The 27,496-nt window shown below is 26.9% G+C and overlaps 1 protein-coding gene across 2 annotated transcripts; it reads left to right on the top strand.

Annotated features, from left to right (window-relative positions):
* Positions 1-297: 297 nt before the first annotated feature.
* Positions 298-27,486, top strand: LOC117181814 (protein regulator of cytokinesis 1-like). 2 transcript variants are annotated; one of them, XM_033374784.1, is made up of 11 exons: positions 298-545; positions 5,735-5,882; positions 6,033-6,131; positions 6,464-6,613; positions 9,414-9,530; positions 9,645-9,962; positions 10,056-10,279; positions 13,028-13,172; positions 14,949-15,107; positions 17,448-17,666; positions 26,557-27,486. In XM_033374784.1, exons 1-11 carry the CDS (start codon positions 526-528, stop codon positions 26,929-26,931), a joined length of 1,974 nt encoding a protein of 657 aa, XP_033230675.1. In that variant the 5' UTR covers positions 298-525; the 3' UTR covers positions 26,932-27,486. The 2 variants fall into 2 exon arrangements, with proteins under 2 accessions (XP_033230675.1, XP_033230674.1); XM_033374783.1 differs by having other exon boundaries at positions 299-545; positions 17,445-17,666.
* Positions 27,487-27,496: the final 10 nt, after the last annotated feature.

Raw genomic sequence — 27,496 nt, forward strand, 5'->3', positions numbered from 1 at the left:
ATTTCATAAAACAATTATTAATTTTTTATACGAATTTAAATTAACTCGTATCCAACGATAAAGAAAGTTTCTTCTTTATCGACTGAGATTATAAAATCAACGGGTTTAATCGACGGCGTGCAGGTATCTTGCCAGTTTACGACTTTATGTCACAATGTAAACTACCTCATAGCACGAAATCAATTTTAAAACTCGCGCTGAAATACTGACCAATCGCCGCGCTTCCACAGTTTGCAAGAATCATAAGCGGAAAAAAGTGTATTTCTGAACGCACGACGCCATTAAAGGCAAGACAAGGGCGTTGTTTCACCAATCGGAGTTTGTTATTAATTCAAAAGAAAGACGTTTGTGTCGAACCGTCGCATGTGTAGTTTATATGTATAAAATTATTAAGTAATATTTATTTACATGTTTTAATGGTTTAAATGTACAGAACACGAAACGGAGTGAATCAAAATAGCCGCAGGGATCGCAAGCTTCAGGATTTTCGTTAACAGAATCTTTCGGTGACAAGAAACAGCAAAAATGACTGAATACACAAATGGGTAAGTTGCGTTGCTTTCTCAACGGATTTCGGCATGTATTCCGCACCAACCTGTTTCCATATTCTCATCATCAACGAGAAAATTCGGGAATGATTCATTGAATAAGTTCTTTTGGCCAATGATTTTAGCAAATAGAGGTTAGAAATAGGTTGACAGTGCTCACTTTCACTGTGGGGGAATCGGGAGGGAATAACCAAATTACCCTTTGAAATTTCACACCTTAAAGATCTACCTGGAAGCATTCCATGAGGAAATTTCCAGCTGACGGGCCTGAGAGTGATAAAAATTGTGTTCCAGGCTTTCAGACGGGATCGGGTTCTGAGTGGAAACTCTTTGTTTAGTTTAATAAACAAAAAATGTTCAGATTTATTCATGATTTAAAGAGTTTGAATTTGTTTATTTATTGCATTTTTACGCAATTTTCATTATCTTACTTTATCAATTATACCTACCTAATCGACGTTATTTATCCTTCACGAGGTGGCTGAACGGGAAAACCGATAATTCGCCGTAAAATTTGTTGAGCACCTAGACAAAACCGGGGATTTTGTTTAGACGTGAAATTTTTCAGATTTGTTTTTAATTTTTTAATAATTATTGCGTGGCTCCTCGAAAAAATGTATTTTGCAATATTCAAGATTTAAAAGTTAAAATTTTACTAAAAAATTTGTATTATTTTTTACATTCTCATCCCCTGTGTCAGAAAAAATAGTTTTTGCATCGGTGTCTATCTGCATGTGTCGTCGTCGTGTGTGAGCACGATAAATTTCGACAGAATTATCCGGTTGGGCGGCACTTTGGCACACCTTAAAATGGTGTAAAAGTAAAGGTCTGCCCAGCCAGCTATTTGGAAAAAAATACAAAAATTAGAGCATTCAAAACAATTTTGAGACCATTTTTTTAAGGACCACTGGACCGGGAATTTTATGTAAACGGTAAATGACAGTGAATTTATTTTTTGACTGGGAATTTTAGAAATTTGTAGATAAAAAATCTGTCCCATTTTGATTTCTTTTGAATAATTAGTTAAATTGCTATCTTTTTCAATTATGATATTATTCAGTTTAGAATGCGTGATTCGAAAAAATTTTACTTTAAAATTTTCCATTTTAGTGAAGATAAATTAATAAGTGATTTTTAAAATTGAATTGTAATTTAAGATTTAAAAATTCAATATTAATTGATTTTACAAGACCATTCGGAATGAATTGACAATTTTAGAATTAGTAGATTTCAACGCTAAAAATTAAACTGTTTCAATTGGAAAGTCTTATTACTGAAACAAATGTAAACGTCCGATTGAAACTTTATCAACTATTTAAAACTTTTAAATAACTTCAAAATAATATTTTCATAATTAACGTCTTTTATTAAATTTCAAATATTACTTCAGGCTAAAATATTCCATCTTTAAGGGCATGTGACACAGCTAAATACCTATATTGTCGACCTCACTTTATCAATTCACTGAATGTTTTTTTGAACCTAGGAACTTTTTTTGTAAATAAAATATCGAGCTGAAACTTTGGAAAATGTATTAGAGTACAATAAAGTACATTTAGGTACTGCATTTTGGTAGGAACTTCACTGAAAATTATTTTATCTTTTTTCTGAACCTCGACATTTTTTGAACGTTCGAACTTTTTTTATACATAAAATATCGGTCTCAAACTTTGAGACCGATAGACGAGGCTCCAGAGGGTTCGTATTTTCGTGTACAACGTTGCCGGCTGATGCCGATGGAATTGATAGTTGAAAAATTTTTTTTTACATCTTTTATTACTACGCTTTGTACTTAAACGTAGTTTTCTTTTGGCTCTTGCATTTTTCAAAGTTTGAGATAGATATTTTATGTATAAAAAAAGTTTGAACGGTCAAAAAATGTCGAGGTTCAGAAAAAAGATGAAATAATATTTAGTGAAGTTCCTACCAAAATGCAGTACCTAAACGTACTTTATTGTACTCTAATACATTTTCCAAAGTTTTAGCTCGATATTTTATTTACAAAAAAAGTTCTTAGGTTCAAAAAAACATTCAGTGAACTGAAAAAGTGAGGTCAGTAATATAAGTATTTAGCTGTGTCACATTCCCTTAAGGGCATGTGATACTTACAGTTTCCCCGGCTTTTTTTCCACAAAAATGAAAATTTTTAAAAACTGAATTCGGAGATGCTATAAAATATCATAACCAACGTCCCCGGAGACTATTTTTTTTAGGGATAATATCAAAAAAATGTATTTTACTTAATAAAAATTTTATGCAAATGCATTATTTTGAGGTTACGTCGTTTTTCATCTCTGCCTTTCCGATAATCTGGAAACTATTTATGAAATAAACACACATAACCTCGAAATATATACGCACGTTAGCAATATCAAAAATTTTTTCATAAAAAAACACAAAAAAAGTGTGTGGGGACTTCCGTTAGCATGTTCGCTATCATTTCCCAGATTTTGAAGGCAAAATATTTCTTATCCTAGGAATAAAGCCGGGGGAATCTAACACTGAAAAAATCGATACTATTTCCTAAGCGCTATGCAAATTAATCACATTTTGCTCAATTAAAACTTTTTTTAATTAACCCACAAAAAAAGTGTATGGGGACGTCCGTTAGCATGTTCGCTATCATTTCCCAAATTTTTAAGACAAAATATTTATTATCCTGAAAAAAGCCGGGGGAACCTAAAACTGGTAAAATCGAAAATTTTCTAAGTATCACATGCCCTTAAACCATTTAATTTGAAAATTTTCAATGAAGAAAAAGAATAATTATTTAATATTCAGAAATATGTAAAAAGTTAATAAATGTAATCGTTCAATTTGTGATGTTTCTAGTTTAAAATTGCCTCAAATTATATAATTTAAAAAATGTTCAATTTCATTGATTGATTCTTTAATTTAGATCATTGAAAATTATAACGTACATTTATATTTTTTTAACTGAGTCTGAAACTGCAAACTCTATAATTTCTAAAAGTTTAGTATTTTTAATCTGGCACTTTAACTGCATTTAATTTAAAATTTTTCAGTTTTATTGAGCATGTGATTACAAAATCGAAAGTTCAAATTTTGATCGCATAAAACATAATGAAAAAATAAAAAATTCCATTTTGCGGAAAAAAATGAACAGACAAAAATTATGTTCCCAACAAACACAGAGAAATTTCAGGATATTAATTCACGGCACTACTCCTTGATTTTATTACGCTTTAGCGCGAGAACTAAGATCTCTGAAACCTTGCTTTTAAAGCATACGTCTCGAATTTTATGCTTTTAAATTACAGAGTGGAGACTTTAAATCACGTAAAAATTATAGCTCTAAAATCACGCGCTTACGTGAATTATTATCTTGAAATTTCTCTCCGTGAAGACTACAAATTTGTTATGAATCACTTTTTTATAGGCTGCGTAGTTTTTGTTTTAGTTGTAAAAAAATATTGAAAATAAAAAATGGACAAACAACACAAACTGAGAAAAAATAAAGGGACAAAATTTGTTGACCCAAAAATTGCTACAAATTTGTGATTATTCATTCTTTGATATGATGTGTAGTTCTTGTTTTAGTCGTGATTTTTTTTACTATATATTTAAGAATTGAAAGCTTCTGTTGATGGATCACTTAAATACTAAAGTTCTTTTTCTTTGAAATTTGAACTGCTTCATTACAAATTCATTTTATTGGTTGAAGATTTAACAATTTTGTTGAAAATTCGTTTTTCACTTGTTAAAAATTCATTTTCTTTCAAATAAATTTAACCATTTCATTTTTTGCTAAAAATTTATCGTCTTTAGTTGAAACTTCAACAGTTTGGTTGTCAGTTAAACTAGTTTCTTAAAAAATCATTTTATTGGTTGAAAATTAATTTATCCTATCCAAAAATTTAGCTATACCATTTTTAGATGAGAATACACCTTTTTTTTTAATTCACCCACTTAGCTGAAATACTTTGTTTAAAGTTTAATTCTTTTTTTGGTAATTCATATTTTTTCATTGAAAATTCAACTGTTTTATTGAAAATTTATCTTTTTTTGTTTGCAATTCGTCGTTTGATGTCAGAATAATCTTTTTTGGTTAGAAATTAATCTTTTATGATTAAAAGATAATTCTTTTTAATGGACAATTCTGTTATCATATTTTTGGTGCAGAATTGATCACTTTTGGTTAAAAATTTAATTATTATGTTGAAAATAGAACTATGTATTTTGTTAAAACTCCATCTTTTCTTGTCTTCTAAATAATTGGTCTTCTTGATTTAAAAATTCAACTATTCGGTTAAAAATAAATCTTTTTTGTTGAAAATTCGTCTCTTTTTCTTGAAAGTTCAACTATTTCGTTTTGCATCCAACGATTTGGTTGGAAATTCAACTATTTAGATGAAAATTCATTTTTCTTGGTTGAAAATGACCTTTCCTGTTGAAAACTCATCTTTTTGGGTTTAAAAGTCAAATGTTTAAAAAAATTTTACATTTAGCTGAAAAGAACTTTTTGTTGAATATTCATCTTTGTTGTTTTTGTCAGTTTTACAATAATTTAAAACATATATTTTATCTTGGATTTCTAAAATATTTAATTCATTTGAAACTTTATATACTTCAAAATGCATTATTTAGAATGGTTTTCAAAATTTTTAATTGGAACTCTTTACTAACCTTTATATAATTTTTCAATTCCGTGTTATGAAAAAATTTCTCGAATTAACATATTTCTTCAGATCTCAAAATTCTACGTTGAATTAGTCCATATTTAATGAATTTTCTAATTTATGTGATCAAGATATTGGAAAAATTATTCAATTATTTGGCATAAATGTATAACAATAATAGATTGTACGGTTTAAGAAGGGATTTAAATTTCAAGTAAGTCGTTAAAACTTGAAAATATCCAAATTATGAATTTAATGTAGGGAATTCGATAAAATTAGCAATTCGAATAAATTTTGCAAATTTGTATAACATATTTTAAAATAGTGTATAATCAGAAATGTGTACAAAAAGTCTTGTGTTTTGGTCACAACTTGATTTAAACAAAATTTTCGATACTATTTAAGGAAATTGTAAATCAAAAATTAAAATATTGTTATTAGTGATTATTTTGCCTCATTTTGATTAGTTGTTAAATATGGCACAATTTTATACGGAATTTTGATTAGTGTTAAATTTAAACGAAACATTTTCTGTGTCTTTTTTAGGGAAGAAATTATGCAAATAGCAACGGTGGAGAGTATTTCCAGCACTGTTCGCAGTAACCTGAAACGATTATACGACATATGGAAAGAAATGGGTCTAAGCGATACCACCAGGTCTGCATATTGTCAGGAGGTCCACAAGCACATTACAGTAAGTTTAATTATGATTCAAACTTCTAAAATTTAATCCCTATCATTTTTTCAACAAATATCAATCGTAATTTATACATATTTTGCACAATAAATAGTAAAAATGGACAAGTGGATAAAAATCGATTGTAAATTTAATTAAATATTGTAGGAATTAATGTGCGAGATGGTTACTGAATTAGAAGAGAAAAAAACTACTCTCCTTCAAGGTGTCCATCACTTGATGGAACTAGCAAATACTCTGGTTAAGGTTTGTATTAAATTTATCACCATAAAACTTGATCTGTTATGGATGTATTTGAAGTTCTTAACGTTCAAGTGAACGAAATTTTTTACTGACGACTTTGTTAACCAAAGAAAGTGCAAAAATGTTTGTTTATTTATATTGGAAATAATTTATTATTGAAACAGAATTATGATGCTTATTTTAAAATACAGTTGGAACAATATTTATGGGCAAAATAGAAATGGGGAAAAATATTTCGTTCATTTGAACGTTCGGAACTTCAGGTACATCAATTATCACCTAGATTTCAAAAGCTCGCTATCAAGCTTCTCACAAAATTATTTAAAAACCTATAGGAGTTACAAATGGATGATATTCCTGGAAAAAATCCTGATTATGAACACCTCCCTCTAATCGAAGTACAAGAGAAACTTGGGGCACAAGTACACGAACTGCAGATGATTAAGGATCGACGTTTGAAATACTTAAAAGAACTTAGATCACGGGTAAAATACTTTAATTATTAATTAAATTGATTGTAAAAATTATTCCTCACAGTTATTTTACAATTTTTGCTTTGCATTCACAAATCTAATAGATTACTTTCCTTATATTTTTATAATTTAACTACGAAATATAGGAGAAAGGTTAATTCCTCTTAATCCTTTTCCTCCCTTTTTCTCGACTTAATTTCCATTGTTGTTTGTATCACAATGAAAAAACATTTACAAAAAATCTACCAAACGTTTCGATGTTCGTGATTTAAAAAAAGGAAACAAGCCGAAAAAAATACGAAAGAGCAAGATCGCCACTGACTGCTGCTATTCCCTTCATTTTCTTCTTTTAAAAATCCCCTTTTTTAATTTTCTATTTTTTCCCCTGTTTTCAAGAAAAGTCCCCTTTTTCTCGTTTTTTCGCTCTAATAAAAATTGCTTAATTAATGGAACCGAATAATAAAATCCAATTATTTTTTGTTTGAAATTAACTTTTTTTTAAAGGAAATCTATATTTTTTATTTGTAATTATTTTGTTTGTAGTCGAAAGTACGATGGTCTTGTTGAAAAATCATCTATTTCGATAGAAAATTTGTTCTTTGTGATTTAAATTCCATTTTTTGACAGAAAAGTCGTCTTTTTCGGATAAAAATGAATGGGAGAGTTTCATTTGTAAAATAAAGTAAAAGAGTAAGTTGTTCATTTCGAGAAAAACATTTCATATTTCAATTATTGCTCACTTTGACTTGCGTAGTTCTGAATTTTACAAACAGAATTTTACTATTGAAAAAAATTGGAAGTACGAAATCGTAGAATTTTTAAGTAATAAAAAAAATGTACCAAAAACGACGTAGTTCAATTGTCAACCAATAATTGAAACCATTTCAGCCAATAAATGATCAGTTTTGAAACAAGAAAACTTAGTTTCTACTAGAAAGACAAATTTTCAACAAAATACAGAAATTTCCAACTAAATACTTAAAAATCTAACTAAAAAGGGTCAATTTTCTACTAAAAGAAAACGAATTTTCCGCAAATTTTTTAAATTTTTAACTTTTAATTTTTAAATAGTGAAATTTTCAGATCAAAAAAATAAATTTCCAACAATATATGCAATTTGCAACAAAAGAAGTGAATTTTCAACTGAAAAAGAACACCTAAAAATATTTCAATTTTAAATAGGAAAAGTTGAATTTAAACAAAAAAACACCAATTTTAAATGAAATACTTAACTTTCAAGTTCAAAAATTAATTTTCAACCACAAAAATAGAAACAAAAATTTCAATAAAATAGTTCAATTTTAAGCGAAAGAAATGAGTTTTCAACTAAAAATAATATTTGTAACAAAAATGCAATAGTTCATTTTTCAGTTGAAAAAATAATCTTGAATTAAGAAAAAGAAGGTTTGAACGGGATACTTAAATTTTCCACCAAAAAAATGAACTTTCAAACAAGAAGATTAATTTTCAACCAAAAAGTCGAGTTTTTAACTAAAAAATTAATTTCAAAGAAGCTAGGTACATATTTAACCAAAGAAATGAATTTGCAAACAAGAATAATTTTCTTTAAAAAAAAGTCAATTTTCAAACACGTAGTTGAATTTTTAATTGAAAAGTTCAATATTCAAGAAAAGAAAAACGAATTTTTTGAAAAATATTTCAATTTGCAACCGAAAAATGATTTTTCAACCAAAAAGTCTAATTGTTAAGCATCAAAATTAATTTTCAAACAAAATCTAAATGGTTCATCTTTAAACTAAAAAAGGAGAGTTTTCCACCTTAAACGGATAAGTTAAATTTTCAGTTAATCAATTTTTAACGAAAAAAAATATATAATTTTCATCGAAATAGTTTATTTTAAATCAAAGAGATGATTCTTCAACAATCAGTAACCGTTATATAGTGGATATTTGAACTGAAAAATGTTTTAAGTTAAAGTCCGTTGAATTCAACTAAAAATAACTCTTGGTTAACAATTCTAGTTTTCGGTTGAAAATGTTAAGTTAAAATTCAAATATTTTCTTAAAAATACATCTTTTTTATTGAAATTTAATTATTTTTATTTGAAAAGGTCTACTATTATATTTTGGGTTCAGATTTAATCTCTTTTAGTTAAAATTTCTTCTATTTCGTGAAAAATTTCATTATTTTGTTAAAAATTCAACTATTTTTTTAGAAAGTCATATTTTTGTAGTTGAAAATGCATCTTTTATGGTTTAAACTTAATTATTTTCAATTTAAAAAGTCTATTATTTTATTTTTGTTGGCAGAAGTAATTGTTTTTAGTTAAAAATTCGACTTTTTGGTTGAATATTGAATTATTCTGTTAAAAATTCAACTATTTTGTTGAAAAGTCATCTTTATTTGTCGAAAATTAATTTTTGGTAATTTAAATTGTATATTATTTTACTTCTGAGTTCTAAAACATCTAGTTATTGGCAAAATTTATATAATTAAGCAATTAATTTTGAATAATTATTATAAATACTTAAAAGACAATCGGGCAAAATTTAATTTTTGTTACCGGGAAATAGCCTCACATTTTGTTAAAAGTTCTATTGGCTATGTTAAAAGAAAATTGTATGTTCCCTTCTTTTTTTATATTTTATATTATATTATTTATTTATTTTATATTATTTTGTTTATTTTATATTATATTTTTTATTTTGTAGTTAAATTAGTATGTTGTACATTAAAGAGGAATGTAAATTTTAATTTATTTTGAATTTAATTTCTTGTGATTTAATTTTTTTAATTGTTCTTTCATTTTTCAGTTTCTTTAACCATTTACGATTTGACATTTTGTTTACAGGAAGAAGTTCTTTGCAAGAAACTTGGCACAAAGCCTATTGGTCTGAACGCTGAAATGCCTTCACAGGAAGAACTCAATCATTTCCAGGACTACTTGGAAATTCAGGAACGTGAAAAGGTACCATTTTTCTCGACTCTCAGATGTATAATTTAATCTTAAAAAACAAAATTGATTTCTACGCCACACCTCTAATCGAAAATAATTTTAATTTCGATTGTATTAAAATTTCAGCTTCGTTTGGAGACACTCTTCAATGATTATCAAAGATCCGTTAAAAAATTAATGGAAGAATTGGATATTACTCCATCTTTGGACTTTGAACGGCTAGTGTGCCAAAACTATGAAAATTTCGTATTCACGAGCGAAAATATGACAAAATTAAAAGAAATGAGAGACGATCTGAAGCTCCAGGTCGAAGATGCGAAACAACAGGCTGAAGAGAAACGAGATGAGTTAAGGGCAATTTGGAGTTATCTCGATGAACCTGAAATTTTTTGTGAAAAATTCATCCGTGAACATCAGGGCCATAGTGTGACAACCCTAAAAGCCGTAAGTTTTAAAAATTTAGCTAAAAAATAAAAAATAAAAGAATGTTCATTAATTTTTCATGCTAAAGTCAAAGACTTTCTTCTCTTTGTATAGTTGAGCGCAGAAATCAAACGTTGCAAGGATAAGAGAAGCGAAAACATAGGAAAGTACGTGGCGAAAGTCCGAGACGATCTTGAGGAACTTTGGGAATTATGCAAGTTCAGCGAAACTCAAAAAAGATCCTTTATGCCTTTCTATTCGAAAACTTACACGGAAGATCTGCTTACTCTGCACGAATTAGAAGCGGAAAAGCTCCGCAAGTTCTACAAAACAAACAAGTAAGTCTTCAATGCTTTAAAGCAGGTTTCAAATCTTAAGAGATTTTAGAATTTTCTCAATTTTTTCAAAAAAGTGCGACGTTTTGAAGAAAAATGCGACTAATCGAATTTTTTCCGTTTCGCTATACTTCGCTTCAATTTTAATCAAAATCAAACTTTAAAAATTGAAATTAAAAACTCGAAAAAATTGTACAATTTTAATTAAGTGCATTGAAAATTAAATAAGTTCTCCTTAAAGCTTTATACTTGAAACATTTTTAATTAATAGTGTTTGAAATTTAGCAATTTCTGATTGTGTCAATCCTCAACCAAAGTTTTAATTTTTTTCTATTTACAAGCCTTAATAGTTGAACATTCTAAAGTTGAAAACGTTTAAAGTATATAATTTTCTGATTTAATTTCGGACTTACACTCTTTTCTCTATTCCCTTTTTTCAAAAAAATCATATTTATTTCCCTGTTTTCAAGAAAATTACTCTTTTCAACTTTACCTATTTTTTTCGCTTAAATGCGAACTAGATCCCGATAAAAAAATTCAACTATCTTTCGCTGAAAGTTAATTATTCTTGGTTAAAAATTCGACTGTTTAGTTGAAAATTTAATTATTTTGTTGAAAATTCAACAACTTTGTTACAAATTAATTTTTTTCCGTAAATGTAACTGTTTTGTTGAACATTGGACTCTTTGGATAGAAAATCGATGCTTTTGAATTGATAATTCCTCGTTTATCGTAGAAAAGTTTTTTTTAGAATTCATCTTTCTGAGTTAAAAATCAATTGTTTTTTTAATTTAGTAGCTTTCTAAAAAATTCGTTTTCTTGGCCTGAAAATTAAACTATTTCGTTAAAATTCCACCTATCTTGGAAAACTTAACCATTTGGTTGAAAATTCATCTTTATGGGTTGAAAATTTAATTATTAACTTTAACTGTTTTGTTGAGCATTCGTTTTTTAGATAGAAAATTCGTATCCCTGAATAAAAATTTATTTTAAGTGATTAAGAATTTACTTTTATTGACTCTAAATAAATTTGGTATTATTTAAAATACAACGGTCTCGAAAAATTCGCCTTTTTATTTTGATAGTTTAACTATTTGGTTAAAAATTTAACTATTTTGTTGAAATTTCGTCTCTTTTAAATGAAATTTCAACTTTTTAGTTGGTTGTTCAACATTTGGTTGAAAATTAATTTATTTAAATGTGACTATTTGTTTGAAGTTTAATATTTTTTATGATAATTTGTCCTTTTGGTTGAAAATTCGTGTTGTTGGGTTGAAAATTAAATTTTTTAGTTCACAAGTAATCTTTTTTGTTACAAAATTTAACTCTTTTCTTGAGCGTTCGTCTTTTGCATATAAAATTCATCCTTTTGGATTTAAAACATCTTTTTTGGTAGAAAAGTCATCTTTCTTTATTAAAAATGAATTGATGATTGAAAAAGAAATGATTTTTTTGATGTTTTCATTGAAATTTTAACTGTTTAATTAACTGCAACTATTTTATTGAAAATTAATTTGTTTAAATACAACTGTATAGTTGGAAATGTAACTATTTAGTTTTTTTTTAAATTTAACTATTCGGTTGAAGTTTAATCTCGTTTATTTGAAAACTGGCATATTTAATTAAAAATTCAACTATTCGGCTGATACTTCTATTACTTTGTTAAAAATTCCTCTCTTTTGCTAGAAAGTTTTCAAGTATTTGGTTGTAAATGCAACTGAAAATTATTTTGCTTTTCAATTTAACTATTTTATTAAAAATTAATCCTTTGGGTTTAAAAGTCAATTGTTTTTTAAATCATTCGACTTTACAACTTGAAGACTCAACTGTTTTCTTTAAAATTCGTCTTTGGGTTGATAATTGAAATATATTAGTGTATTTTTATTCATTTTACTTTAAAGAATTTATTCTTTTATTTGCGTGAGAAATCAACCTATTTCCTCTATTTTAAGAGAATTTGGGATGTCAACTCGATTTAAACCCAGATTTGGAATTCTTTAAACTCAATGACTGTTACTAAAAAATTGTTTTAAAGTTATTATTTTATTCATCCAGTGTCGGATACTGTTTTTTTCCTTGCGTTATCTTTAAGGATGTACAATAAATTTTAAAAGTAGCCTATCTTTAAAATGGTTGATGCAATCGACAAAAAAGGTTTATTATTAATTTCTGTAAATCTTGATGGAGACTTCTAAACACACTTCAGAAAAAATTATTTAGGTTAAAATGGTTTATTTAACAGTAGTTATTTAAAGGTTTAGTTTTTCCTTTCTCTTTAGGAAAAAGTTTCAATTTTTATTTAATCCTGATGATCAAGGTCTCATTTTATTCTTTGAAGGATTATCTACAATTCTATTTGGGCGGCGTTAATTAAATTTTAAACTATGATTGTTTATAATAATAATAACTGTATGATTTCGTAATACAATTTTTTAAATAAAATCAACCCAAATAGAAATTTAGAGAATCCTTCGAAGAATAAAATGAGGGGTTGATCAATAGGATTAAAAAAAAATTGTAACTTTTCCCTAAAGCGAAAGGAAAAACTGAACCTTTAAATAACTACTTTTTAATGGAAAAAATGTTAACCTGAATTATTTTTTTCTGAAGTGTGGTTAGAAGCCTCCATCACGATTTACAGAAATTAGTAATAGATTTTTTTTGTGTCGATTTTATAAATCGAGCCGAGCTCTGTAAAGAATTTATTAAGAATATTTCATGGTTGTTATTAATGCTTGAATCAAATTGCAGGAAGATTTTCGATCTTCTTGAAGAGAGAGAAACTCTTTGGGAGAAAATGAAAGAACTGGATCAAAGGGCCAACGATCCTGATCGTTTTCACAACCGTGGTGGTCAGTTATTGGCTGAAGAGAAGGAGAGAACAAACACAACAAAGGTTTGTGGTTTATTACAGTTTTTGAACGGCCAAGGTGTCTACTCTGCCTGAAAAATCTGGAATTATCAGGGAATTTTTGTATATCTGGAAAAAACCTGCAAAAGTCAGGGATTTTTTTTTTTTTTAATAAGGGCATTTTTTCGAGAGTTGATTAATTTTTTTAATAGGGTTTTTGATGCAAAACTCATCTTTTACGTTCAAAATTTAACTACTCCATTTGAAGATTCATGATTGTAGTTGAAAATGCATCACTTTGTTTAAAAATGTAACCATTTTTTAAAAATCGTTTGCTTTTTAGTTGACAATGAATTAATGAAATTTTAAACTTCAGTTTTTGCTGGTTAATTTATCGTTAAAAATTCATTTATTTTCTTGAAAATTCGGCTTTTTTGTTAGAAAGTAATCTTCTTTGTAAAAAAATGAATCTTTTTAGTTGAAAATTCATATTTTTGGATTAAAATTCAACCAATCCAGTTGAAGATTCATAATTTGAGTTGAAAATTTATCACTTTGTTTTAAAATATAACTATTTTGTTGAAAAAATGTTTTTTTAGTGTCAATTAATTTTATTATCTGAAATTTAATTATTCCAGTTGAATATACCGTCATTTTAGTTCAAAATTTTTTTTTTGTTAAATTTTTTGTTTTAATTGAAATTTTAACTATTCAGTTTTTGGTTTATTCAAGTTGAATATTCATTTTTTGGTTAATACTTAGCTATTTTGTCGAAAATTCGATTTTAATTTTTTGGTTGGAAACAAAGTTTTTTAGTTTAAAATTCAACGATTTCGTTTGAAATTCATGTATTTTGTTGAAAAATCGTTTTTTTTTATTAAAAAAAAAATGAAGCTTTTTGTTTGAAAATTCATCTTTTTGGCTTAAAATTCAACTACTCCAGTTGAAGGTTCATCATTTTAGTTGAAAATTTATCACTTTATTTCAAAATATAAGTATTTTGTTGAAAAATCTTCTTTTTTTATTGGTTGACAATTAATTTTCTTATCTAAAAATTGAACTATTTCAGTTGAATATTTCATCATTTTAGTGCAACATTCATTTTTTTAAATTGAAATTTCAACTCTTCAATTTTTGTTTGACAATTTACCTTTTTTAGTTGACAATTATTATTATTTTGTTGAAAACTTGTCTTTCTTAGTAGAAATTAACCTTTTTAGTTGGAATTTCATCTTTTTGGTTTAAAATTCAAATATTCAAGTTGGATATTAATAATTTTAGTTGAATATTCATTTTTTGGTTAACATTGAACTATTTTGTTGAAAATCTGGTTTTGATTTTGAAAATTAATTTTTTAGTTCAAAATTAAACTATTTCGTTGGAAATTCATATATTTTTTTGAATTATTATTTAAATTCATGGACTTCAAAGACAAATTCAAGAAATTATTCATTATCTTTGAGGTAATGTTTAATTAATTGATGGTGCTAATATGTTTAAGAATATTTTGTAATACATTTTCTCAAAGTTTTTTAAATTGAAAATATTAATTAAATCCCTTGAATTTGAAAAACCCCATTATTTATAATAAAATCACGAAACTGGGTACGTATTCCGAGTCGATTGTTGAAAAAAATATATATATTTGAATGGCTCCCATACTGTGAAAAATTATACCTGGGAAAAATTTGAGATACCTGAAGAAACCCTGGAATTGTTGAAGAATTTTTTTCGAGGATTTGAGTAGACACCTTGAAGACTTAAAAATATTTTGAATCTTTTAAAATTAATTGTTCCTCTTTAAACTTTTTTTTTTAATAGAAGCTACCGAAGATAGAAAAGCAGTTGCTGCATGCGTCAGAAGAGTTTCAAGCTGATCATGGAGAAGTATTTACCATCAACGGTGTAACAATGTATGACTTTTTGGAATTCAGCAAGGCGGAGTACGAGAAAGAGAAGGAAAACATGAAAATAGCGAGAGTAGGTAACATCAGTTTATAAGAAGAATTTTCCGTGTTGTGTTTTGTCTTTCGAATTTATAAGAGTTTCTATAATATTTGAAATTGGGAACGTTCTGCAAGGAAAGGGCTCACTTCATCGATCTTCGTTCAGGAGATATTCGTGTTCTTGTGAAAAGAAAGGGTCAAAATTATAGATGTTGGGTATATTATTATATTTCTGTTTCAGAATTCATCTTTTTGGATTGAAAATTGGACTATTCCATTTTTAGTTGAAAATCAACTTTTTTGTTGAAAATTCGTTTTTTCGTCTTGAGAATTCAACAATTTGGTTGAAAATTGATCTTTTTCGTTGAATTCAACTATTTTTTATTTATTATTAAAATTGTGCATGCTAAAATATCAAATATTACATTTTTCCTGGTAAATTCATAATTTTTTGTGGAAAATTCCACTACTTGGTTGAAAGTGGAAATTCATTGTTAAAAATGATTTTTTTAAAAAGTTTATCATTTTATTTGAAAATTCATCTCTTTGGTTGAAAATTGTACTATTTTCTTTAAAGTTAGTTTTTTTTAACTTATTTTTTGATAACTAGAAATTGAACTATTCCATGTTTGCTTGAAGTTTAACTTTTTTGATGTACATTCATATTCTTGGGTTGAACATTCATTTTTTTTGTTTGGTTTGCTATTTAAGAATTAATCTTTTCGGGTTGAAAATTCAAACACTTTATAAAAAATTTGTTTTTGACTTGAAAATTCAATAATTTAGTAGGAACTTCAACTATTTAATTAAAAATTCATATTTTTGGTTCAGTTCGACTTTTTTTCATTTAACATTTAAACTTTTTATGTTAAAATATCAAATATTACATTCTTCGTTGAAAATTCATCTTTTTTGGTTAAAAAATGAACTACTTTGTTAAAAAATAATTTTTTGTTTTTGAAATTTTATTTCTTGTTCACTGAAAATTTAACAAAATAAAATTTAACAATTAGAAAATTATTTTTTTCAAATAAAAATTGAACTATTCCGTTTTTGGTTGAAATTTAACTTTTTTGTTGAAAATCTATATTATTGTGTTGAAAATTAACTTTTTTGTTAATAATTAATATTTTCGGGTTGAAAATTCGTCTTTGTGCTAAAAAAATTCAACAATTTGGTATAACATCCAAATATTTCGTTGAAAATCAATCTTTTTTGGTTGAATTAAGCTGTTTTTAAATTTAAATTTTAATTTTTTATGTTTTAATACCAAATATTACTTTTTTCATCAAAAGTTTAACTCTTTTGTTGAAAATTCGTCTTTTTGGCTTGAAAATTCAACAATTTGGTTGACATTTTTTTTTCTCTCTTGACTGAAAAGTCTTTCGTGGTTAAAAAGTAACATTATCAAATGAAAATTGAACTATTGATGAACCAAATAGATGAATATGAAGCCAAAAAGGCGAATTTTCTACAAAACAGTTGAATTTTCAACAAAAAAGTTATATTTCAACCAAAAGAGGAATATTTCAATTTTCTGATTGAAAAATTAATTTATAACGAGCAAGAAGATTTGTTAGTCAAGAAAGAACAATATTTCAAACAAATTTGTGATATTTTAACGTCCAAAAGACGAATTTTCTACAAAACAGTTATATAAAGAAGATACATTTTCAACAAAACGTGAAATATTTCAAATTTTGAGTTAGCAAAAGCAAATTTTTTATTGAAAAATGAATTTTCAATCAAATAGTTCAATTTTGAATAAAAAACGATGAATTCTTAATGAAATATGTAATACTTAATATTTTAACATATATATTTTTTTAAATTTAAATTTAAAAACCGTTGAATTCAACCAAAACAGATTGGTTTTCAACCTAATAGTTGGATGTTCTACCAAATTGTTGAATTTTCTAGCTATAAAAGACTAATTTTCTACAAAACAGTCAAAATTGGAAATATTTTATTTTTTATTGAAAAAATATCTTCTTTATTTAAAAGTTCAATTGTTTTGTAGAAAATTCGTTCAGTCGAAAATAAATCTTTTTTTGGTTAAAAATTCAACATATTTCGACTTAAAATCTTAGAAATTTCAAGCGTTTCATATTGAATTCAGTAAAAAAAAACTTTCTATTCGTTTTTCTTGAAAAGCGGGTTTTAAAGATATTTCAAATACAAAAGTGCTCCTGCGACTCGCTTTTCAATCTGGAATGATCGTCCTAAGCTTAAATTGCCGGGCATTTATCCGGCTATATGCCCCTTGACGACAAAGTGAGCCACTTCCCTGTGCAACGTCACATTTTATGACTTTATGGTAAATAAATTTTGCTTGAGTTTGAGATGTTTACTGAAAAATTGCTTGTTTTAGAAGCAGGCAAAAGACAAGTCCGCAAAGAAAACCCCTCTTAGTACCTCGAAAAGAACTCCAATTGGAATGAGCATGAGGGTGAGGACACCGGGCACTGCAGGGGCTAAACGAAAACTACCTTACGATTCGTCCCCGAACAGCACCGTGACAAAACGACGCAACGTAAGCGGGGAAAAGAATCGAACGGCAGTGATCAGTTCCAAAGCCAGACGCAGTGGAAGAGTAAGTTTATTTGTAATTTTATTTTATTATTTTATAATTTATTTATTACAACGTGGCCGTAGATCAGGAAAAACCTGGAAATCAGGGAATTTTATTAGTCAGGGCCAAGTCAGGTATTTTGAAACAAATCTGACAAAAGACAGGGAGTTTCTCCGAGTGGCGATTTGACCGGGAAATCAGAAAATTTAATTTAAAACCGGGAATAATTTTGTGTTCAAATTGCAATATAAAATTAAAAGACGATAATTCTTTATTTGCAAAAGTAACTTTGTATTACTGTATTTAACCATTTTGTTGAAAATGTTGTTTGAAATTATTTTTATTTTTTAAATGAAAATTAATCTCTTTTGACCGAAAAATCTGTCTCAGTTGATAATGCAACTCATCCTGAAAAGTCATCTTTTTTGCTTTAATTCAAATGTTTTTGATTCACAATTGCAAATTTGTTTGGTTGAAATATAGCTACTGCATGTTTTGTTTGGAACATATCTTTTTGGAAATGAAAATTTAGTAGTTTGGTTGAACTGTTTTTTAAAAAAATTAATATTTTTGATTCAAAATTCGTCCTTTTAATTGTAAATTCATCTAAAAATTGTTGCAAAACGAGTTATTTTGTTGAAAATTCATTTTGTTTTTAAAATCATTTTTTTTACTGAAAATGTAACTACTCAATTTTTGTTTGAACATTAATCTCTTTTAGTTAAAAATTCATTTATCTTGCTGATCATTTATTCCCTATGATCCAATTCAACGTTTTTTTATTACAAATAAAAAACTTTTTTTTTGTTAAAATATCAAATAGTACATTTTTAGTTCAGAAATCATATTTTTTTAAATATAAATTTAATTATTTGGCAGAAAGTTAAACTCTGTTGTTGAAAATTAATTTTTCAAATTGAAAATTCATAAGTGTAATTAAAAAATTTAGCCCTTTGATCGAAAAATGAGCTATTTTTTGAAAATTTCTTTTTTTTATTTGACTGAAAATGTTGTTTCTACTGTAAATTTAAATATTCCGTTTGAAACTAACTACTTTGTTAAAAATGATTTTTTTATTTCGGCAGAAACGTTTTTTTAACTGAAAACGTAACTGTCCCAATTGAATATTCCATTATTTAATTTTAAAAAATTACATCTTTGGCTGAACATTAATTTTTTTTAACTAAATCATGACCTTAAGTTGAAAATTCATCTTTTTTGTTAGGAATTAATCTTGTTTGTTGAAAATTGATCTTTTTTAATGAAAAGTTGATTATTCTTTATAATAAATTATCATTTTATTTGAAACTTTAACTTTTATTTTAAAATTCGACTATTCCAGTTAAGTATTTTTTTTTAGTTGAAAATTCATTACTTCGTTTGAAAACGTAAATATTTGTTTGTAAATTAGTTTTTTTTTCTGGGTTGAAATTTTTTTCAACTGAAAATGGAACATTTGAGTTTTCCATAATTTTAGTTAAAAATTCATCTTTTTGGTTAAGTATTAATTTTTTTGTCAAAATTGAAAAATTCAATTTACAGTTGACTTTTTTTGTTTGAAAATTCATGTAATTTGTTGAAAAATGTTGGCTGCAAATTAATTTTTTGTTTTGCTAAAAATTTAACTATTCCAGTTAAAGAATAATCGTTTTAGATGAAAAATTATCTCTTTGGTTGAAAGTTAGCTAGCTATTCTGGGTAAAAGTTGAATTACTTTCTTAAAAACTTATTAACTATTTGGTTGAAAATTAACTTCTGTGTTCAATTTTCAACTTCCTTTTTTTCATAATTATTGATAGTTTTTAATTGAAAACTCGTCTTTTTTTTAACAAATTAATCTTTCGTAGCCTTGGGCAGAAACCCTTAATGTTTAGTTCAGGTGTCCGTCTGCCCGTCTTTTGATTTTTTTTTTAATTTTTCTTTAGATTGTCCCAAGTTAAATTAACGTCTTAATAGGCTACGAAACCCTTTTTATAGGCGGTTGGTAGTTAACCTTTTTACAAAAAATTCTAATTCTGGCTTAAAAGTTAACAGTTTAGATGAACATTTTTTTTTCTTGACTGAAAAACCTTTGTTGAAAATTCATCTCTTTAGGTAGAAAGTCGACTATTTTGTTAAAATTCAGTTTTTTCATGTTAAAAATTAAATTTTTAACCGAAAAATTGACTTTTTTATTTATTTTTTAAATTGATCTTTTGTAGTTAAAAATTCAACTGTTTGTTTAAAAATTCGTCTTTTTATTCGAAAATTCACATTCTTGCTTGAAAATTCATCTTTGGTTTTCAAATGCTTCTCTTTTTGTGGAAATTTAATTTTTGTTGTTAAAATATCTACTGTTACATTTTTTGGTTGAAAGTCATCTTTGTAGTTTAAAAATTATACTATTTAGTTGAAAATTAAACTATTCTGTAGAAAATTTTAATTATATTGTTGAAAATTCAACTCTGATTGAAAATATAAATATTTTGTTAAAAATTCGTTTTTTGTTGTTGAAATATCAACTATTACATTTTTTGTTGCGAATGTATCTTTTTATTGAAATTTCAAATTTTATGGATAGAGCATTTAACTGTCTTCTAAAAAATTCATTTTTTTAAATAAAAATCAACTGTTCTTGGTTTAATTATAATGTTTGTTGTTTGAAAATTTATCTTTGTAGGTTACAAGTTAAAAAATTTCGGTAAAAATTCAACTATTTTTTTGAAAAGTTTATTCTTTTGTTAAAAAGACAACTTTTTTGCTTGAAACTATCTTTCATGCTAGAAAGGGAATTTTCAAAATAAAGTTTTTCTGCTACTCTGTTGTTACATCAATAAAAAGTTTATAAAACCAGTGTTGGGTAAGTTCACCAAAAAAAAAACTCATCATAGTCACAGATTAAAGTAAATTCAATTTATTTTTTTATATTATTTTTACCTAAGAAATAACTAAAAATAAGTTACCAGTTCCAAAAAAACTGTAACTGTAAGGTACGTTACAAGTTACTTCTTTACAAAAGTAACTAAGTTACAGCAACAGTTTCTCTAACTGTAACTTTGAGGAACTGCATTGCATGTAACTTGTTACTTCCCAACACTCTATGAAACTTCATATAAAAGACTATAGACAGTTATCGCAAGAGTAAAGTTATCCAAAGTTGATATCTCGAAAGTTTTGCGATGCAGACGACATATAGTCGTCCAAAGTAGACGAGTCTTCCACAAAACAAAAGAAATTTCCTCAGAAGGCTATTAAAATTATATTGAAATTATATGAAATATTTAATCGCACGATACTTCGGAAAAATTATGTGCTTCAAGTTCTGAACGTTCAAATGAACAAATTTTGTTAATAATGACTTTGTAAACTATAAAAATGCTACAATGTTGGTAAATTTATATTGGAAATAATATATTAACTAAAACAAAATTATAATGAATTTTTTAGTTTTAGTTGGTACAGTATTTATGAATAAAATATAATTGGTAAAAAATATTTCGTTAATTTGAACGTTCAGAATTTCAGGTACATGAAAAAATTGTATTTCTCTTCGAAGGGAACATGCGTTAAACAATATAAATTGAGCAAGTCAGAATGGAATCGTTCAAAATTCTAGTTTGGCTATTGCTATTGATCAATTTTAAATTCAAATATTCGAGATTGTATGGATTCACAATAAAATTTATATCGTTCAAAATTGTACATGTTCGAAAAAATTCAATAATTAAATTTATTTTTAAACTGGAAATTTACACGGTGTTTAAAGAGAAATTGAATGAATAAATTTATTATTTGTATCCAAGGGATTTCAAGTGATATATGAAGGAATTCGATAAATTTCAAAGGATTTTCAAGTTTATAAATTTTTTTTTAATCCAAGTAATTTCAAGAAATTTCGTTTGGAAAATGTGTAGAATTATATTTTAAAATGTATCCTTTGGACTTTTAAATAGTTTGTTTTGAAGGTTATACATTAAAAACCCATTGACGTGGGCGCTATATGAGCGTGTGGATTTTATTTAAATATTTTTAAAGACAACTTGGATCATTAAATTTAATTTATATCCAAGGAATTTCAAATAATTTTACTTATTGTAATAGGTTTTTACTATGTCGAGGGACTGTAACGAATTACTAGAAAACTTTAAGGAATAAATTTAATTTTATTGTAATGAATTTTAACGGATTTAAATATTTTCAAGGGATATGAAGGAATTCGAATAATTTCAAAGTATTTTCAAGATTATAATTTTTTCAAATGATTAAAAATAATTTCAATGATATTTTATTTTAACCCTTTTTAGATCTTTTAATAATTAAAAATGTTCTACTATTGGTTTTTAAATAGTATGTTTTTAATGTTATATAATAAAAACCCAAGGAAGTCGGCGCGTCTACGTTTACTGTCATTTTAAAATATTTTAGGCGATCAAAGTTGAACTATTTTTAATTTGAGTTCAAGTTCATTGAAGTGTGTGTTTTCAAATTTACATTTAAAGTATTAATTCATTTAGGGAAATATTTTTTAATATGAGAACAATTTAAAACATATAAAGATCGTTTATTACACAAAACTTATGTTTTTTCGGACCTTTTTTATATCGCCGTGGATAGATTTTCATCGACCTAAGTATATCTAATTTAAAAAAAAAACAATTCTTTAATCGCAGAAATCAGTAAAAAATCATTAAAAATTATTTAAAACTAGACAATTTCTGATAAAAGATTGTTTCTTTTTTTTCTAAATGTAGAAATAAATGTTTAGTGTTTCCCCGTTTTTCGTGAAAAAAATTACCCTATTTCCCCCTTTTTGAGCTCGATTTGTGCTGTGGCTCTTGGATTTTATATAATTTTAAAAGTCAAATGTTTTGAAATGACGGATATTTTAAGACTTCTTTTTAATTTTTAGCCTTACGAAATTTAAGCACAAGAATTATTATATATGCTTATATACTTATTCACTTTAAAATTCATGAAATTTCTTATACCAGAGAATACGGGAAAAAATACTGGGATTGCGTAAGAAATAAACTCTGCCACAGAGCCTGGTAAATATCCACCTTATATTTCCTAATTATGATACATTTCCTTCCTGCATAATAAATAATGGGATTGTTGCATATTTTAGAATGTTTTCAGGTCTCACAGACCGGTCCCTATATCCCATATTGTACCCTATTCTTAGTTAAGGTCCCTAAATTACCTTATTTTTAAGATTTAGGCCCTATGGTATCCTATTTGCAGCCTATAATGGAATTAAAAAAAAATTTGTAATATGATAAAGTCAGGGAATTTCTGTACATCACTTTTCTTTCAATAAATAACTAATATGTTATTATTTACTTCTTAATATATATTCTATGCCTATTTCTGAATGGTCTTGTATTATTTTGAAATATTTCAGGGTACTTTTAAAGATTCCGAGAAATTTTAATAGATTTTAATAATCTGAAGGGATTTTTAAGAGTATTGTCAAACAATCATAAGGAATTTTTAAGAGCGTTTTAAAAGTCTTAAAGGATTTCAAAGGATTTAAAATATTTTAGGGAATTTTGAAAGATTCCAAGGATTTTTTCTAAATTAGTTTGATTCATTTGAAGGAACTTCAAAGCTCTTCAAATATTTTAGGATAAAGAATTTTCTCGAGTTTCGGAACATATGGAACAAATTTATGTGACCTACAAGGTTTTAAATTTTTTTTTAATATTTCACAGGATTTTATCAGGTTTCCGAATATTCCAATTATTTTAAGGGGGATATAAAGCACTGAAGGTAATTTATTAGGTTTCCCAGGATTTCAGGAAATATAATCAGATTTCATATAATGTCACGGGATTTTATAATATTTTAGTGAATTCCAGGAATTTTCTTACGATAAGCAAGGTATTTCGTTTTGTTTTAAAGGTCTGAAGAGTTTTAAAATTATTTTTTGAAATTCGCAGTAAATTTTTATTAATTTAATCCTAAATTCTGTCGACTTTTTTCCCTTATTCAAAATTCACTAAAATTCTATTTAATTCAATGGACTTTGTTCGGGGTTTAAAAGATTTATTTTAATTGATCCTAAGAATCACTTAATAAAATGATCAAAGGATTTTAAATACTTTAAGATATTTTTTCAAATACCTTGGCATTTTCAAGAGCTTTTAAGCATTTTAGAGGATTTCAAAAGATTTTAAAGATTTCAGGTCATTTAAAAAATTACAAATTTTAAATATTTTAAATAATTTGAACGATTTTAGGGTATTTTAAAACATTCAAAAAAATTTTCAAGAGATTTAAAGATTTTCAAGGGATTTTTAAAGGTCTTAATAATTTTAAGAGTTTTTAACATTTTAGTGTATTGCAAAGAATTTATTCACAAAAAGTGATGCATGCAGTAATGTCTGATTGATTTTAACAGATTTTCGAATATTATTTGCAATTCCTTTGGAATTCGTCCTGAATTCTTATTAATTTATGCTGAATTCTAAACCTTAAAGTCTTAGACATTTTCATCAAATTCTTTTGAATTCTCTTTAATTTTTCTCAAGTCATTTTGAACTTCCTCAGTTGAATGCATTTTTTCATAATATTTAATTGTTTACAATTCACTTGATAGTTTTTTAAATTCAACTTAATTTATAATGATTTTTATCGATTTCTTATTTCCCTTAAATTCACTCAAATTTTACTGAAATCAATGGGATTTTTTCTATTAAAAAAAAAATATCCAATTTATTTTAATTGTTTTGTAGACATTAGTCACTGTTTTGGCTAGAAATTAGTAGGGTTTTAAAGATCGGATAAGATTTGAAAATATTTTTTGAAATTCACCACGAATTCTTATTAATTTAACCTGAATTCTTTTAAATTCTTTGGAATTCTCTTAAACTTTTTTAATTTAATTGAATTCTTATTCAATTCTACTTAATTCACTTTGTTTCAATACTTTTTACCGTTTTTATTTAATTGATCCTGAAGTCTTTTAAACTTTTATTAAAGACTTGACACTTAAAGTGTCAAGGATTTCGTCAAATTTGTTTGAATTGTCTTGCATTTTTCTAAGCTCTTTTCAAATCTCCTAAATTCATTGAAGCTTTGTTATATTCCGAAATTGTTTTCAATTTATTTGAATTGTTAAAAAATCACCTTTAATTTTTAGGAATTTCTTTGATCCTTCTCATTTACATTAAATTCCTCTAAACTCATTCAATCTTTAAGGAAATGAATCTAATTTTTTTGGTTTAAAAATTTTTCCCAATTAATCTAAATTCTTTTGAATTCAAGTTGAATTGTTTTAACCCTTATTGACCTATTTTTTCCGTTTTTGTCCGTCAACTTTAAGCACGGACAACTTTGTTAATTATGCTGGAAAAGATCTGAAAATGTATTCGCGGCTATTTTCAAGTGTGCTCTTTCAGAATCTGACCCGAAAATTTAGAAAAACCCACCAATTACCATCCTATATTTCAATTTAAAAAAAGAAACTTAATTTTTAGGGTAATTTTTTTTTAATGCATCTTTGATGCGAAAGAGGTCTTGACACTAGCTGAAATCACAAAAACTCCAGCTCAAAATGTCCAAATAATAAAGTTATACACACAGAAGATTCATTTTTCATCATCAAGGGGTTGTACGGCCACCACTAAAATAACATATGTACAAAAAATCGCTATTTTACGTATTTTTCTGAAAAAAATAAATAAAAAAGGAATATAAAATAACAAAGAGACAAATAAAAGAAAAGGTTCTCTATACACGTCTATCTCCACGCGGTAACAACTGGAAACATGTTTATTGATGAAATGGGTAAAGACGTTCCGTACGCAAGCACATACAAAAATATCGAACATGTTTATCAAAAAATCATTAAAATAAAATTCTACAGATTTTCAAAATTTCAACCTAACTCAACTTTTATTTTTTCAGAACTAAATTTATTTGCAATTTTTTGGTATTGAAATTATTATTTTTGAAAAACTGCCGATTTTCACCGCTTTGGGCTATTGTATGGTGTGTTTTTGTGATTTCAGCTATTATTGTCAAGCCCTCTTTCGCTTCGAAAGTGCGATTTAAAAAAAAATTACTTTAAAAAATCACGTTTTTTTTTAAATTGGAAAATAGGATAGGAAAGGGTGGGTTTTTCGAAATTTTCGGGTCAGATTCTGAAAGAGCACACTTAAAAATACCCGCCAATAAATTTTGTGATCTTTTCCAGCATAATTAACAAACTTGTCCATGCTTAAAGTTGACGGACAAAAAGGGACAAATTGGGTCAATAAGGGTTAAAGTATTATAACTTTATCCTCAATTTGTTAACTTTTGAGCACAAAAGAGAACCCTCTGAGCGTAATAGAAAGTACCCTTCGGTCCCTATATTTTATCCCATAGGGACTGTGTGAGACCTGTGTTAATATAATTACGTGAGGAAAGTTTTTAAAATAATAAGTTTGAATATTCTTTTAATGAGGCATTCTGATTGGGCCACCACCGGATATAAACATTGGTCTGATAATCGCATTTTTTATTTAAAAAGTGTTTAAAAGGTATGAAAAAGGGCTCGAAACGGTGTACAAAATGCTTAGAATTTCACTGAAACCGGGATTTGTAAAGTGTTGCAAGTCGACATGTGGATAGTCAAAATTTTTTTTTCACCAGCTAGCAGCTGGATTACTTCGTTAATCAATGGACCACTGCATACCATTATTCTGATTGGTTCATCGATTTGCAGGATCTGATATTTCAAAGTCACAGAGTTTTTAGATGGGGTTTTCGATACTTTTAAGAAAATATTTTTTTCTCATAAATGAAGTATTCAAAACTATTTTTAAACGCACAACATTTTTGTAGAATTTTCTGCTATATTTAAAAAATATATGATCTAAAACTCATGCAACAACCCCATTATCAATAACAGAGAAGATAAGCAATGTTGTCTTCTGTTTTCCAGATATCCAAAAAGGCCTTGAATCTGAGCAAATCAAACACACCGAGATCGGGGAAAAAGCTGAAATCCAAGGTGACAGGCAGTAAAGTAAATCTCAGCATTTCTTCCTACGGTAAATTCCAAGAGCACTTGGAGGAAAGAAACGAACTGCGAAGTTCCATGCTGCCGGACCAGGTACTCGAAAATGCTTGTGAAAGAGGGAATATGAAAACTCCCGTTCGAACCCCGGCGAAACCTTTGAGAAAGAACTTGCTTCCTGTACCTACTTCAGGTACTCCCAGGCCTGCATCTTCTTCACGAGTCACTCCAAGAAGTCCGAGAGTTATGCATACGCCGCGTTTGGCACCCATGCCAAACAATACGCACTTTATTTTCTAAAAAAAAAATGTAATACCTGATGCGACAACTTTAATGTTTTGTACCTTAATGAGTGTTAAGAACGCGCAATTGAATGTTTAGCGTTCAATTTTCTATACTCTTCAATGGCAGAAGCTCGTCTGCCTTGTGATCACGAGCGCATGAGAAGCAAGTGCAAGAAATATTAAAGTTCTTAGTCTATTATAAGGTTTTCATTTCTTTGATTATAAATTAAAGACGAATTAAAATATCAACTTGTAACTACTTGAAATACCCTTGAAGGTGTGTTTGCGTGGAGTCAAATTTTTACTTTTGAGACGAAGAATGTGAATAGGTTCAGTCTTCTAAAGAAGCTTCTTATCATTTCACGATTGATGGTGTGGCTTACATTTTTGTAAAATTATAACGCTTTTCGGTTGTGAAAACTGACTTTTTATTGTTGGAGTGTCGTGTCTAGCTTGAGATCTTTTTCAGGAAACTGTTAATATTTATCCTGGCGAGGTATCGAATGTGGGATAAAGTATTATTAATATTATTGTATTCTTACTTAATTGCTATTAACACTAATGATACTTACATTTTGTTT

The sequence above is a fragment of the Belonocnema kinseyi genome, chromosome 10 (genome assembly GCF_010883055.1).
Source record: "Belonocnema kinseyi isolate 2016_QV_RU_SX_M_011 chromosome 10, B_treatae_v1, whole genome shotgun sequence".
In the NCBI taxonomy this organism is placed as follows: domain Eukaryota; kingdom Metazoa; phylum Arthropoda; class Insecta; order Hymenoptera; family Cynipidae; genus Belonocnema; species Belonocnema kinseyi.